This window comes from Borostomias antarcticus (assembly GCF_949987555.1).
Source record: "Borostomias antarcticus genome assembly, chromosome: 6".
In the NCBI taxonomy this organism is placed as follows: domain Eukaryota; kingdom Metazoa; phylum Chordata; class Actinopteri; order Stomiiformes; family Stomiidae; genus Borostomias; species Borostomias antarcticus.
This window is the reverse complement of record NC_140239.1, coordinates 14,431,244-14,447,168: the sequence shown is the minus strand read 5'-3', so window position 1 is coordinate 14,447,168 and position 15,925 is coordinate 14,431,244. Positions and strand designations below refer to the sequence as shown.

The 15,925-nt window shown below is 50.0% G+C and overlaps 1 protein-coding gene across 1 annotated transcript in view; it reads left to right on the top strand.

The window, feature by feature from the left end:
* The window catches only part of nsd3 (nuclear receptor binding SET domain protein 3), a 65,520-nt gene that overhangs the window by 34,459 nt on the left and 15,136 nt on the right, over positions 1 to 15,925 (top strand). Inside the window, exons 15-20 of the mRNA XM_084440010.1 lie at positions 2,201 to 2,380; positions 4,702 to 4,857; positions 8,015 to 8,180; positions 8,722 to 8,924; positions 10,762 to 10,874; positions 15,060 to 15,206. Coding sequence (XP_084296136.1) covers positions 2,201 to 2,380; positions 4,702 to 4,857; positions 8,015 to 8,180; positions 8,722 to 8,924; positions 10,762 to 10,874; positions 15,060 to 15,206 — 965 coding nt within the window. The remainder of the gene's footprint in view (positions 1 to 2,200; positions 2,381 to 4,701; positions 4,858 to 8,014; positions 8,181 to 8,721; positions 8,925 to 10,761; positions 10,875 to 15,059; positions 15,207 to 15,925) is intronic.

Here is a 15,925-nt window from a genome sequence, read left to right as displayed (position 1 = left end):
CTAGGGTGGTGGGGAAACCAGAGGCGCCTCACCCTACCAGCAGGGCTGGAGTGGAGCAGGGAGGGCCTTAAGTGTTTGGGGGTTAATCTGGGGAGCAAGGAGTTTCAGGGTAAGAACTGGGAGGGACTCTTGGAGAAGGTATGTGCTTGGTTGTCTCACTGGACATGGGTCCTGCCACAGCTGTCGTACAGGGGAAGGACTGGTGGGGAACAACCCGGTCGCCTCGATGCTCTGGCACCGGTTCAGCATGCTGGAGCCGCCTGACCAGCTTCTGCGGGAGGTGCAAAAGAGACTGATTAATTTCTTCTGGTCTGGGCACCATTGGCTGAGACCTGCTACCTTCCGGTGGCAGAGGGTGGCCAGGGCTTGATAGACCTGCGCAGCCGGATTGGGGCGTTCCGGCTGCAGGTGGCGCAGCGGCTCCTCTATCAGGAAGAGCAGCCTGAGTGGATTGGACTGGCCTGTACACTGCTGCAGAAGGTGGGGGGGTTGGGGTACGACAAACACCTCTTCCTCCTCAGAATGCAGGACTTGGACATATCTGGGACTACTCCGTACTACCAGTCTGTGATTAGGGTGTGGAGGGCGGTTTTCAAGGCTGAGAGGAGGGGCTTGGAGCCGTATGGTGACGGAGGGGAAGAACCGTTGTTCCATAACTGTTTGGTGCGGTCAAGGGTGCTGGAGTCTGTTGCCATGAGGAGAGTCCTGGTGGGGGCGGGCCTCACAAAGCTGGCTCACCTGAGAGAGCAGGGGCGGTGGAAGACTGCCACTACCCTGAGCCAAGAGACTGGGCTGAGGTCTGCTCGGGTCATGCAGAGGATGCTGCAGGAGGTGATGGGATCTCTCCCGGGGAGCTTCAGGGTGGCGCTGGAGCGAGAGGCAGTCAGAGGAGCCTCACAGAGGAGGATGCTCTTTCCACAGTTGTGGGTGGCTGCAGGAGTGGAGGAGCGGGTGGAGGACGGGACCCTTCTGTCCTTTGGGGTACCTGTGCTGGGCCACTTCGGCGTTGTGTCCAAAAAAGGACTGTTCAATGTTACGGTCAAGGTCCTGCACGTGGACTCGCTGGCCGGTTTGTCGGAGTCGAGGTGGTCTGGGGTGTTTCCACCGGGGGTGTCCCCACGACGCAGCTGGAAGTCCCTGTACAGACCCCCCACTGAGAAACGGACTGCGGATCTCCAGTGGAGGATTGTGCACGGGGCTGTTGCCACAAACAGACACATAGCAAGTAGCTGTCCGTTCTGTGGCTGAGATGTTCCAGGTTGGGGAAGCTGTTCCAGCTAGTGAGGCGGTGGTTGGTGGGGCTGGGGGAGGAATTTGAGGAGTGCAGCTTTGTTCTGGGGCCAAGCTACAGTGGGGCAAGACGCGAGAGGGTCAGTTTGGTGAATTTCCTAGTTGCAGAGGCAAAGATGGCAATCTGGCTGACGAGGAGGAATGGGATTAGAGGGGCAGGGTCTGTGGATCCAGAACTGATTGTCAGGGGGCTAGTGGCAGCTCGATTGAGGGTGGAGTACGCTTTTTTTTAAATAACCTTCAATGTGGAGGAGTTTGTGGGCAAGTGGGGGGTGGGGGGGTGTTATGTACGGTAGCTAATATTCTATTGCTGGCGTTTTAATGTGTGGAATACAGTATGTGTTGTGGAAGAAGTGCACTTGGTTGTGTGATGTTGTGTGTTTTGTATATTTTATATATGATTGTGTTGTGAAATGGCCTGATCCTTGATTTTAACTTCATTGTAGTGCACCAATAAAGGGATTACTAAAGGTCTCTCTCTCTGTCTCTCTCTCTGTCTCTCTCCATCTCTCTCTCTGTCTCTCTCCATCTCTTGTCTCTCTCCTCTGTCTCTCTCTCTCTCTCTGTCTCTCTCTCTCTCCGTCTCTCTCTCTCTGTCTCTCTCTCTCTGTCTCTGTGTCTCTCTCTCTCTCGTCTGTCTCTCTCTCCATCTCTCTCCGTCTCTCTCTCTCCATCTCTCTCTCTTTCTCTCTGTCTCTCTCTTTCTCTCTCTCTCTCACTCTGTCTCTCTCTCTCTCTCTCTCTCCGTCTCTCTCTCTCGTCTGTCTGTATCTCTCTGTGTCTCTTTCTGTGTCTCTCTCTCTCTCTCTCTGTCTCTGTCTCTCTCTGTCTCCATCTCTCTCTCTCTCTCTCTCTCTCTCTCTCTCTCTCTCTCTCTCTCTCTCTCTCTCTCTCTCTCTCTGGTTGGTAGGGCGTCTGCTGCGCTGCCTGCGCTGCCCGCTGGCCTATCACGCGGGGGACGGCTGTGTGACGGCCGGCAGCCTGGTCCTCTCACACCACCTGATGATCTGCTGTAACCACGGCAGCGCCCGGCGTGGCGGCCTGCTGTCCTCGCCCGTCAGCGTGGGCTGGTGCTTCCTCTGCGCCCGAGGTGAGACGCCTGGCCTGGTCCTGGGTCCACTCATCCTTCTACAGGGCCTTTTCACTTGGTTTCTTTTTTTTCTTTTGTTTTGTTGTTTGTTTTGTTTTGTTTTGTATTATGTATGTATGTATGTATGTATTTTCTTGATGTTGACTGCAAGACTGTAGACTGGTCAGCTCTGTATCTTAGATGGAGGGAGGGAGGGAGGGAGGGAGGGAGGGAGGTAGGTGGGTGGGTGGGTAGGGAGGGAGGTAGGTGGGTGGGTAGGGAGGTGGGTAGGTGGGTGGGTAGGGAGGGAGGTAGGTAGATGGGTGTGTGGGTGGGTGCAGTGACATGGTCGTCTGGCAACAGAGGAAGAGGAGGGCTTGTGTTCCCTCTCAGGCGTGACCCTGACTAACCCCAGCGTCTGTCTGTCCAGGTGTGACCCTGACTAACCCCAGCGTCTGTCCCTCTCAGGCGTGACCCTGACTAACCCCAGCGTCTGTCTGTCCAGGTGTAACCCTGACTAACCCCAGCGTCTGTCCCTCTCAGGCGTGACCCTGACTAACCCCAGCGTCTGTCTGTCCAGGTGTGACCCTGACTAACCCCAGCGTCTGTCCATCCAGGTGTGACCCTGACTAACCCCAGCGTCTGTCTGTCCAGGTGTGACCCTGACTAACCCCAGCGTCTGTCCCTCTCAGGCGTGACCCTGACTAACCCCAGCGTCTGTCTGTCCAGGTGTGACCCTGACTAACCCCAGCGTCTGTCCATCCAGGTGTGACCCTGACTAACCCCAGCGTCTGTCTGTCCAGGGCTGACCCTGACTAACCCCAACGTCTGTCCCTCTCAGGCGTGACCCTGACTAACCCCAGCGTCTGTCCCTCTCAGGCGTGACCCTGACTAACCCCAGCGTCTGTCTGTCCAGGTGTGACCCTGACTAACCCCAGCGTCTGTCTGTCCAGGTGTGACCCTGACTAACCCCAGCCTCTGTCTGTCCAGGTGTGACCCTGACTAACCCCAGCGTCTGTCTGTCCAGGTGTGACCCTGACTAACCCCAGCGTCTGTCTGTCCAGGTGTGACCCTGACTAACCCCAGCGTCTGTCTGTCCAGGTGTCCTTAGTGGCTGTCTGTCCCGCAGACTGACAGAGTAATCACGTTAACTGGCCGTCTCTCCCCAGGTCTGTGGTCTAGCTGCACGTACCTGAGCTCCAGCAGTGGAACAGTGCTCTGCCCAGCCCTGCTATCCATCCACCCCCCCTCTCCTGTCCCTCCTTCCTCCCTCCCTCCCTCCCTCCCTCCCCTGTCCCTCCCTCCCCCTCTCCTGTCCCTCCTCCCCCTCTCCTGTCCCTCCTCCCTCCCTCCTGTCCCTCCTCCCCCTCTCCTGTCCCTCCTCCCTCCCTCCCTCCCTCCTGTCCCTCCTCCCTCCCTCCCTCCTGTCCCTCCTCCCTCCACTCCGCTGCTTCCCACAGTGCGGTCATTTGAAGTATTTATTTGTTTATGATGCATTTGAGTGCTAACTGAAATGTGTCTCTGTATTTATTTGTTTATGATGTATTTGAGTGCTAACGGAAATGTCTATGTATTTATTTGTTTGATGTATTTGTTGCGTGCACAGTATTGCTGTTGATCTAAGAACGTACCATGTGGTACTTCTCTGTGATCGATATAATAACCTGTGACCTCACAGGCCACTCCCCTCACCAGAAGCACATCCGCCCACAACAGTTTAATTCTCATAATCCCGTCTTTTATTGAGGACGGAAGAAATCTTGATTGATTGATTTTATTTATTTTTAAGACAGGGACAAGGTACAGTAGACATTTACCCTATAGAATAGACAGAGATGCACTGTACAAGGTTATAGCTAAACAGCTAATTTCCACCTGCAGTCCCTGGGCAAATAAATATACAGTCTTAAAATAGTGGGGCAAATAGTATACAGTAGGAAAGTTACATACATAGAAGGAATACAAAAAGTTATGTAGCAAAGATTTCACTCATCCCTATACCCACATCCCAACCTCCCCAGACCCTTAAAAAACAAACCCTAAGTACAGCCCCCATACATATTTGCCACACACACACACACACACACACACACACACACACACACACACACACACACACACACAGAAAGAAATCTTGGTTGAGTTTAACCTCAGAGTCATTTGTACACAGCGATCAGGAATGCTCTGTTCGCATGGTGGAATATGCTAAACGCTGTTTATCTGTTTGGAATGGAATGACAGTTGTGTTTCTCTGTCTCTCTCTAACAGCTTGTGTATTGTGGAATCCTGGGTATTGTAGTTTGACTGCGGCTCACCCATCTCTTCCTGTGTGTCTCGTATAGGACTGTTAGTGCAGGACCTAACTGACACCATATTAACTTCATATGCCTATAAGTCCCACTACCTTCTGACTGAGTCAAACCCTGCTGACACTGCTGAGTTGAAATTACCTATGATTCCCTCCTCTTCGCCAGCTACCAAAAAGAATGTTGGGAAAGGTAACTCAACAGTTTTTATTCTTCTCCTTTGGCCCAGTCCTGCGTGTGTGTGTGTGTGTTTGTGAGGTGTGTGTTTGCGAGGTGTGTGTTTGTGATTTAGAGGTATGTGTTTGTTTGTGAGGTGTGTGTATTTGTGTGTGTGGTGTTTGTTTGTTTGTTTGTGTGTGTGTGGTTTGTTGGTTTGTTTGAGTGTATTTGTGTGTGTGGTGTGTTTGTGTGTGGTGTGTGTTTGCATTTGTGAGATGTGTATTTGTGTTTGTGTGGTGTGTGTTTGTGAGGTTTGTGTATGTGTGGTGGGTGTTTGTGAGGTGTGCACGTGTGTTGTGTGTATTTGTGTTTGTGTGGTGTGTTTGTGAGGTGTGTTTTGTGTGGTGTGTGTTTGTGAGGTGTGCATGTGTGTTTGTGTGGTGTGTGTTTATGTGGTTTGTGTGGTGTGTGTTTGTGAAGTGTGTGTTTGTGAGGTGTGTGTGTGGTGTGTGTTTGTGTGGTGTGTGTTTGTGTGGTGTGTGTTTGTTTGGTGTGTGTTTGCGTGGTGTGTGTTTGTGAGGTGCTTGTTTGTGTGGTGTGTGTTTGTGAGGTGTGTGTTTGTGAGGTGTGTGTTTGTGAGGTGTGTGTGTGTGGTGTGTGTGTTTGTGTGGAGTGTGTGTGTGGTGTGTGTGTATTAGTGTTTGTGAGGTGTGTGTGTGTGTTAGTATTTGTGAGGTGTGTGTGTGTATTAGTGTTTGTGAGGTGTGTGTGTGTGTATTAGTGTTTGTGAGGTGTGTGTGTGTGTATTAGTGTTTGTGAGGTGTGTGTGTGTATTAGTGTTTGTGAGGTGTGTGGAGTGTGTATTATTGTTTCTGTGGTGTGTATTAGTGTTTGTGAGGTGTGTGTGTATTAGTGCTTGTGAGGTGTGTGGAGTGTGTATTAGTGCTTGTGAGGTGTGTGTGTGTGTATTAGTGCTTGTGAGGTGTGTGTGTGTATTAGTGCTTGTGAGGTGTGCGTGTGTGTATTAGTGCTTGTGAGGTGTGTGTGTGTGTATTAGTGTTTGTGAGGTGTGTGTGTGTGTATTAGTGCTTGTGAGGTGTGTGGAGTGTGTATTAGTGCTTGTGAGGTGTGTGTGTGTGTACAGTATTAGTGCGTGTGAGGTGTGTGTGTGTGTGTGTGTGTGTGTGTATTAGTGCGTGTGAGGTGTGTGTGTGTGTGTGTGTATTAGTGCTTGTGAGGTGTGTTTGTGTGTGGAGTTTGTACTAGTGCTTGTGAGGTGTGTGTGTGTGTGTGTGTGTGTATTAGTGTTTGTGAGGTGTGTTTGTTAGTGCTTGTGAGGTGTGTGTGTGTGTGTGGAGTGTGTACTAGTGCTTGTGAGGTGTGTGGGGAGTGTGTATTAGTGCTTGTGAGGTGTGTGTGTGTGGAGTGTGTACTAGTGCTTGTGAGGTGTGTGTGGAGTGTGTACTAGTGCTTGTGAGGTGTGTGTGTGTGTGTGTGTGGAGTGTGTATTAGTGCTTGTGAGGTGTGTGTGTGGTGTGTGTACTAGTGCTTGTGAGGTGTGTGTGTGTGGAGTGTGTATTAGTGCTTGTGAGGTGTGTGTGTGTGTGTGTGTGGAGTGTGTATTAGTGTTTGTGAGGTGTATGTTAGTGGTGTGTGTATTAGTGCTTGTGAGGTGTGTGTGTGTGTGTGAGGTGTGTGTGTGTGTGTATGTGGAGTGTGTACTAGTGCTTGTGAGGTGTGTGTGTGTGGTGTGTGTATTAGTGCTTGTGAGGTGTGTGTGTGGAGTGTGTACTAGTGCTTGTGAGGTGTGTGTGTGTGTGTGTGTGTGTGTGTGTGTGTGTGTGTGTGTGTGTGTGTGTGTGTGTGTGTGTACTAGTGCTTGTGCTCAGCTTGATTAGCCGTCCCTCCCTCCTGCCTCTGTGCTGCCAGCCAGCTGCTCTCCCTCTGACCTGCCTGACCCTAACCCTAACGCTGAACCAGGCTGGGAAATGACCTCTGACCCCGGCAGGCGCAGACAGGGAATTTGAGCAGATTGTAAATGTTCCTTAATGTCTCTCTTCTCAAGATCTGAGAGGTCCTTGGGTTAGCTTCCATCCTCTGTCTTAGGGGTTTATCGCGGCTCGGGTCACTGGGTTATTTGGCTTCCTGTGTGGGTGCAGGGGACTTCCTGTGTGGGTGTAGGGGACTTCCTGTGTGGGAGCAGGGTTATTGGCTGTGGGTTATTCTACTTCCTGTATTGCTGCTGGAGGTGCACAGCTTCACCACACTGAGCTCATCTCCATGACAGCAGGCCGTCGCCTATCTGTGTATAGCTGACCTGGTCCCCTATTGGCTGGAATGATCTGATGAATTCAATAACTGTCTCTCATTGGCCGTCCGGCCTGACCTCTGACCTGTGTGAACTCTGCCTTAGATGGAAGGACACTCATGCAGTCAGTCAGATGAAGATACTGAACTCACAAACATGTCGACTGCTCTTCCTCTGTTCAGCCCACTGGCTGTTATGAATGAAGTCTCTGACTGAAACAGTGAATATCTATGATTATTCTGATACCAAGAGTTCATAATAAGCACAAAAAATAGCTGTTGGAAGTGAGATAGTCCACCCAAGGCAGTGTGTGTGTGCGTGTGTGTGGTCGGGCAACAATGGGGGTGTAGGAGAAAGGACCACTTCCTCTAAAAACACCACTGCATGTCAGCTTTGCATTGGTTGCTGTTTTTCTGTTTTGGATATTTTCTCTGTGATGGCTGTGGGCTGCGTGCTGGCTGTATCATGGCTGTATCATGTCTGTGTTGCTGTATATGTTGACTGAACCTGCTTCGCAGAAACTGCCTTTCATACCTGCTCTCACTGCAGTCAATACAGTCAAATAACCATTTATTACACCATTTATTACACCATGTACCTTAGTTGTGTGTAGAAGATTACCCTTTACACTCTGACAAGGCGCAACGTCTCTGAGCCTCTCAACAGTTCTGTAGATCTAAAATGATTGGATAGGTGTAAGAAAGATGGTGGATGCTGGGAACAAGGTTCAGAGTATAGCAATGAAGTGTTGAAGTGAGTTGTTGAGTTGCTTTCTCTAAGTCTCTGATGCTCCTTTCTCCACACACACACACACACACACACACACACACACACACACACACACACACACACACACACACACACACACACACACTCCTGCAGGAGGGAAGCTACTGTGCTGTGAGTCGTGTCCAGCTGCGGTCCATCCAGAGTGTTTGGAGTCAGAGGGGGTGGAGTCGGCGGAGGGGGCGTGGTCCTGTAGTGACTGCAGGGCGGGAAGAAAGCCTCACTACAAACAGATCGTCTGGGTCAAGCTGGGAAACTACAGGTGAGGAGGTCACGGTTAGGGTCGTCTGGGTCAAGCTGGGAAACTACAGGTGAGGAGGTCACGGTTAGGGTCGTCTGGGTCAAGATGGGAAAGTCTAGGTGAGGAGCCATGACACACCAGTTGAATTATTATGAACCTTCTTTTATAATAGAGGCACGTCAGCGAAGAACAAGTTCTTTCTTTCCAATGACAGCCAGGCAGCAAATCTCCTTCCTCACTCCCTCTCCCCTGCTCCTCTCTCTCTCTCTCCTCCCCTGCTCCTCTCTCTCTCTCATTCTCCCCTGCTCCTCTCTCCCTCTCTCCTGCTCCTCTCTCTCTCTCCTTCTCCCCTGCTCCGTTCTCCCTCTCCCCTGCTCCTCTCTCCCTCTCCCCTGCTCCTCTCCCCTGCTCCTCTCTTCCTCTCCCTCTCCCCTTCTCCTCTCTCCCTCTCCCCTGCTCCTCTCTCTCTCTCCCATGCTCCTCTCTCCCTCTCCCCTGCTCCTCTCTCCCTCTCCCCTCTCTCTCTCCCCTGCCCCCCCCCTGTTCCTCCTCCCTCCTGTAGGTGGTGGCCAGCGGAGATCTGTAACCCCCGTCTGGTGCCCTCCAACATCCAGGCTCTCCGCCACGACATCGGAGACTTCCCCGTCTTCTTCTTTGGTTCCCACGACTACTACTGGATCAACCAGGGGCGGGTCTTCCCCTACGTGGAGAACGACAAGAACTTTGTCACGGGACAGATCAACGTCAACAAGACCTTCAAGAAAGGTGGGGTCGTACAGAGGGTTTTACCTAGAGGCTCAACTCAGCTCCACCACCCTGGGAGAGAAAAGTTTAAACAAGGGATGTAAACAAGGAATCAAAAATTGATTCATTGGTCGTTAAGGATTTGCTAGAACATGTGAAATTTACTGGATCTACTATCAAACAACGTGGTGGGATTGTGTGTTTTCCATGCACCCACCGGCGAAGACCGTGTGTCTCTAACCCACTCAGAGACTTAGCTGTGGGTTCCGTGGCGTGGATAGTGGCGTGGTTGGTTGGGAGACTCTGCCCCCTCAGGTCAGAGCTAGTCGTGGACAGTGTACCCCTCTCCGGGCCAACCACCTGCCCCCACCGGTGAAGACCGTGTGTCTCTAGCCCACTCAGGGACTGAGTTGTGGGTTCCGTGGCATGGATAGTGGCGTGGTGGCGAGACTACGCCCCCTCGGATCACAGCGGGTCGAGGGCAGTGCAGTGACCTCCGGACAATCTCCATGGCCCTTTTGGCACAATTCGCACAAGTTGGGACTTGCGTCCTTGCTAGTCCGGACTTTGGAAGTTCGCATCAGAGTATGAACTCCCGAGGACGGGAGGACGCAAGTTCAGTCATTCAGCAATTGAAACAGCAGCGTCCTTGTTGACGTCACCTTCATTTTGAAAAGCGTTTTAAACAGTTTTAAAGTAAATATTGTTATGTTTTCATAGCTTTTCAGGCGGATAATTCCCACCATTGGAGCCAATTATGGGAACATTTTATCCAAATAACTTCTGTTTCTACTAGTTTAGATAGATTATTTAGATAGGCATTTTCAATGGTGTTGCCCTAACAACCGTTAGTGGCGTGATGGCGAGACTCCGCCCCCTCATGTCATAGCAGGCCGTGGACAGTGTAGCCCTCTCTGGGCCACCCACCTGGCTTCATCAGTGAAGACCGTGTGTCTCTACCACACTCAGGGGAGGTGTGTGGTCTGTGGTGTGATGCTACCACTGTAGTCATAAAAGTGTGCCTGTACCTTTAAGAGATCCTGCTCGTGTCCCCAAATTCAAATCCCAACTGACACTCTAAGCAGTCCTTCATTCTCTTCAATGTAAAGGCATGCCGGTTTCAGACAGCTCTCTCTCAAAAAGTATAAATGTTACAGCTTAGATATTGACACCGTAGGAATCCTGGGAACTTGCTGAACATTTTCATGTATAATATGTCTGTGTAGCCATGGTGACAAGTTAGAAAAAGGGTAAACATGCAAAATTAGCAGCTCAAAAGTTAGTGCGGCACCATACATTTCAATGGGGAGCGCAGTTGCCGAACAAATCGTCATACAGCAAAAACTATAAGTCACACAGCTTAGATACTTACATTGTACAAATTAGCACAGTTGTGTGAACATTTTGATATATAATGTGTGTGAGCTGTCAAAACCGTAGGAGTGCCAGGAGTTTACAAAATGTGTGAATATTTTCAAAGCAACTGCTGCCACCACTCTAAAAACAAAGTTTCTGACAAACGTTATTTGTCCCCAGTGGGCAGTTGGTTTTCAGCATATACAATCCACATGGATGCACACACACACGGTGGATACACAGCTAGTACACAATATGGCACACGTGTTTTCCTATTAGGTGTGTATTGGTGGTGGTAGGTGTGGGGTGTGTATTGATTGTGTGTGTGTGTGTGTGTGTGTGTGTGTGTGTGTGTGTGTGTGTGTGTGTGTGTGTGTGTGTGTGTGTGTGTGTGTGTGTGTGTGTGTGTGTGTGTGTGTGTGTGTGTGTGTGTGTGTGTGTGTGTGTGTGTGTGTGTGTGTGTGTGTGTGTGTGTGTGTGTGTGTGTGTGTGTGTGTGTCAGCTCTGGAGGAGGCTGCCCGGAGGTTCCAGGAGCTCAAGGCTCAGAGGGAGAGCAGGGAGGCTCTGGAACAGGAGCGCAACTCACGCAAACCCCCACCCTACAAGTTCATCAAGGTACCACACACACACACACACACGCGCGCGCACGCACACACACGCAAACCCCCACCCTACAAGTTCATCAAGGTACCACACACACACACACGCAAACCCCCACCCTACAAGTTCATCAAGGTACCACACGCACACACACGCAAACCCCCACCCTTCAAGTTCATCAAGGTACCACACACACGCACACACACGCAAACCCCCACCCTACAAGTTCATCAAGGTACCACACACACACACACAAACACACACACACACACGCAAACCCCCACCCTACAAGTTCATCAAGGTACCACACGCACACACACGCAAACCCCCACCCTTCACGTTCATCAAGGTACCACACACACGCACACACACGCAAACCCCCACCCTACAAGTTCATCAAGGTACCACACACACACACACACGCACGCGCACACACACGCACGCAAACCCCCACCCTACAAGTATGGGGGGTGGAAAGTGCCACTTATTTGCAAACTGAGCAGACACACGTGACGAGCGTCCCCACGTGACCACGTGTGCTATTCACTAACGTAGCTAACCCAGCAAACGCTCGTCAGGGCCGGGGGTACTTGAGCACGTGTGCTATTCGCTTACGTAGCTAACGTTGCTACTTGAGCACGTGTGCTATTCGCTAACGTAGCTAACGTTGCTACGTGAGCACTTGTGCTATTCCCTAAAGTAGCTGAGTAAACACGTCGTCGCCGTCAGTCAACGTGGCTATTAGGACTCTGGTCACCATAGGTAGGTAACCTGCTAGTTATCTTCTTGGCTACCATACAGCTGATGTTATCATTTTTGCTTTTAAAATGTTTTATTTTGAAAACAATGGCAGGTCATTTATTTATATGATAAATTATTCAATGTAGCCTAGTAAAATTAATAACCAGGCTATTCAAATTCAATTTGTCAGGCTCTATTAGTACGGTACTATATGTGGAGTAAATAGTGTCCGGAGACCTTAACGCATAAATGCTATGTTTTCCGGTTAGAAAGACAGAAGGGGAGAGTCTACCCACAATGGCCTGCAGTATAAATCATGGACCTACCAATGACTAATCAGAACCTGACTGCCACTCTTTGTTCAGAGTTGTTCTTGTAGGCTAGTGTCTACTGGAACTCGGTTACCTCCCGGGTGGCGTCATTCTCCTCCACTATACCTCCCACCTCACCCACTTCAAGCATAAGCATCATAAGCCTATTGTCAGGGCAGGCTAATTGACTTCGCATTCCAGTCGCCTATACAGTGATGAGTGACACTTTGTAACAAACCAATCCAGCGAAATTAGGCACAGTAGCGATCGAACACAATGGACTGATGCCTACATGCAGTGGCGCTGTGGCGGGGATCTGTATCCAACTTTGGGGGGGGGGGGGGTCATTTAGGCTACATTGAAATTTTGCAAGACTATGTTTTTGAGAGGACATCTTCTTACGCGGCTGTATGGTCATTTGAATGCCACTACCCCAATCTAAATATTGGGGGGGGGGGGGGACAATTTTAATGATCTCAAATATTGCGGGGGACATGTCCCCCCTGACCCCCCCAGGATCCCCGCCCCTGCCTACATAGCGAGTAGTACTAGTGAACGGGCAAGAACGGTGTTTCAACCAGTCTTTATCTGACATGAAAAGAAAAAAGACATTTGTCTCTGAAATAAAATCTTAACTTCACCTTTTCCAAAAGACCCTTATATCAATGATAAAATCCAGGTTAAAATGCAAATACCCAAAGTTGGCTATTGTGTGTGGATAGGCTACTGCAGGGTGACGAGACGTCCCGGTTTGTCCGGGATTGTCGTGGTATCAAGGGTTTTCGGTCTCCCAACAAATTTAAAACGCTTCAATGTCCCGGTTTTCAACATTCCATACCTACTTGTCCCAGTTATTCTAACCTACTGAGAGCATGACTCCAGACCCTGAATCAGAAATTTAGTAAATCTAGTCATCTATTGAATCAAGAAAAGCTTACGCACCCAGCATATTCCAACATAACATTTAGTATGATAAGAGTTAGGCTATAGAAATCAGACTGTCAGGCTGATTAACCCAACGAATAGCCTACACAAACAATGAGCCTCTGCATTCAACACTGATTTGTCTGTAGGCTATGTCACTCAATTTGCTTGTCAAGGTTGTTGCAGCTTGTGGCTCATCTGTCTGGCAACATCTACAGAATGCAATAATTTCAACGTTTATGTTAGCCTGCTGCCTGTGTAACATAAACGCTCAAGTCATTTATTCACAATTCTATTAATAGGCTATTTCATTATAGGCCTAAACGGCTTAGCGCATATGTGTACATGTGCGCGTGCGAGTGTCTGTGTACCCACCTGTGCTGCTGTGTTACGGAACCTAATGAACAGATGTATGTGTAGACTGTCTGATTCAAAAAATCTTATTATTGTAGCCCTAACTAACCCTGCACTGAGTGCGGTCAGGTTCGCATCCAGACTGTGGAACCATTGACGTTTTAGCACCAGCCCCGATAATATCAAACATGTTTGATATTTAAGATTATTACGTGGGGTGATGTGTAAAATACTGATTCTGTCAAATATATCGTTTCAAATTTTTATTTATTTATCCAGGCATCTTAGTTTTACCAGTTTCATTATTGCGGAGCAGGTTATATTTGCTCGTATGTGGTATTTATTCTGTTCACAAGTTCGCGATCATACAGCCAGGCTACAGAGCTCCAGAATCCCTGATGCCAAGCCGAGCTGCATCACATTGTGGCCGGCCCAGAGAGCTCCTGTTGCGGGTACAAGCACAGGGCTAATAGCTCAGTTTGTGGTGCTATTTTCCATTCGCTGAGTACGGTTATGATAATAATAATATTAAGAAGAAGAAGAATGAATATGTTATAGATATGGATTTGTGTTAGGATTCATCAAGGGCGAATGGAAAATAGCACCACAAACTCCCCTATTAGCCGCGTTCCTCTACCGCAACAGGAGCATTCTGTTCCGGCCGCTCCTCTGCTATGGCTGCGGTTTCTGGAGCTCTGTAGCCTGGCTGTATGATCGCGAACTTGTGAACAGAATAAATACCACATACGAGCAAATATAACCTGCTCCGCTGTAATGAAACTGGTAAAACTAAGATGCCTGGATAAAGAAATAGTGAAGTAGCGACGTTGACGTTAGCTACGTTCGCAATACCACTCGTGGACAAGTAGCGACGTTAGCTACGTTCGCAATACCACTCGTGGACAAGAAGGGACGTTGGCTACGTTCGCAATACCACGCGTGGGCAAGTAGCGACGTTCGTCAGGTTTGTCTTCTCAGTTAGCAAATCCACACGGGCCATAATTACGTGAGCTAACGTGAGCCACGCGAATGCCGCGACCAGTGCACACATTGCTGACTTACTTCAGGCCGCCGCTAGGACAAAACGTTGTGAGTCACGTCAGTCCTCCTATCAAGTACAATGGTACTCGGTTCGCTCCGTGCGGTAAGAAATGGCACATTTCACCCCCCCATATACAAGTTCATCAAGGTACCACACACACGCACACACACGCAAACCCCCACCCTACAAGTTCATCAAGGTACCACACACACACGCAAACCCCAACCCTACAAGTTCATCAAGGTACCACACACACACACACATACACGCACACACAAACCCCCACCCTACAAGTTCATCAAGGTACCACACGCACAAACACACGCAAACCCCCACCCTACAAGTTCATCAAGGTACCACACACGCACCCACACCCACGCACACACGCAAATCCCCACCCTACAAGTTCATCAAGGTACCACACACACACACACGCACACACACGCAAACCCCCGCCCTACAAGTTCATCAAGGTACCACACACACACAAACCCCCGCTACACACACACACTCTGTCTGTTCCCGTGGTAGATGGTAAATGGACTGCACTGCCATGCAATATAGAGCTTTTATCCAAAGCGCTTTACAATGGCCTCTCATTCACCCATTCACACACCCTTTCACACACCAATGGCGTCAGCTGCCATGCAAGGTGCTCGCCTGCTCATTAGGATCAATTTGGGGTTCAATGTCTTGCCCAAGGACACTTCTACATGTGGACAGGAGGAGCCGGGATTCGAACCACCAACCCTTCGATCATTGGATGTATTGTATTGATGTGTGTGTGTGTGTGTGTGTGTGTGTGTGTGTGTGTGGTCTCTCTCTCAGAGTAACCGTCCGGTGGGCAGGGTGCAGGCTCAGCAGGCCGACCTGTCGGAGCTCCAGCGCTGTGGCTGTCTGCCCTCGGAGGAGCGCCCCTGCAGCCCAGACTCCCCCTGCCTCAACCGCATGCTGCAGTACGAGTGCCACCCTCAGGTGTGTCCACACACTCGTCCTCCTGTCTGTCCCTCTGTCTGTGTGTCCACACGCCCGTCCTCCCGTCTGTCCCTCTGTCTGTGTGTGTCCACACCTCCGTCCCTCTGTCTGCTTATATGTCTGTTGTTCTGTCCATCTGTGAACCCAGAAAGCTGGGTGTAGACTGAGCCATTTGTCCACGATTTCGCCACGTTGTTGCAGACTACGTTCACAGTCATGGAGAAACCCCAGCACGGTGAAGACAAATCAGTGTGACGCAAGGTGCACAGGTCAGAGGGTCAACGACAGGTCAGAGGGTCAGCGACAGGTCAGAGGTCAGCGACCGACGGCTGATTACTCCCATGTTCTACAGACAAGGCTGCGACCTCCCCACACATCTCTGATGTGTCAGAAATGTCCCCCGTGTCACAAGCAGTCTGACACTCGTGAGTGACAGCGATCGAACAGTGTGAGCGCACGTCATACGCTCTGATCAGGTTTGAGACGCTAGGACTGAAACTTTCACCAACATTACGGTTAAAATCGCAGTCTACGCCCGGCTTAAGGATCAATAAGACTAGCGGACTAAGGATCAATAAGACTAGCTGATTAAGGATCAATAAGCCTAGCGGACTAAGTATCAATAAGACTAGCGGACTAAGGATCAATAAGACTAGCTGATTAAGGATCAATAAGCCTAGCGGACTAAGTATCAATAAGACTAGCGGACTAAGGATCAA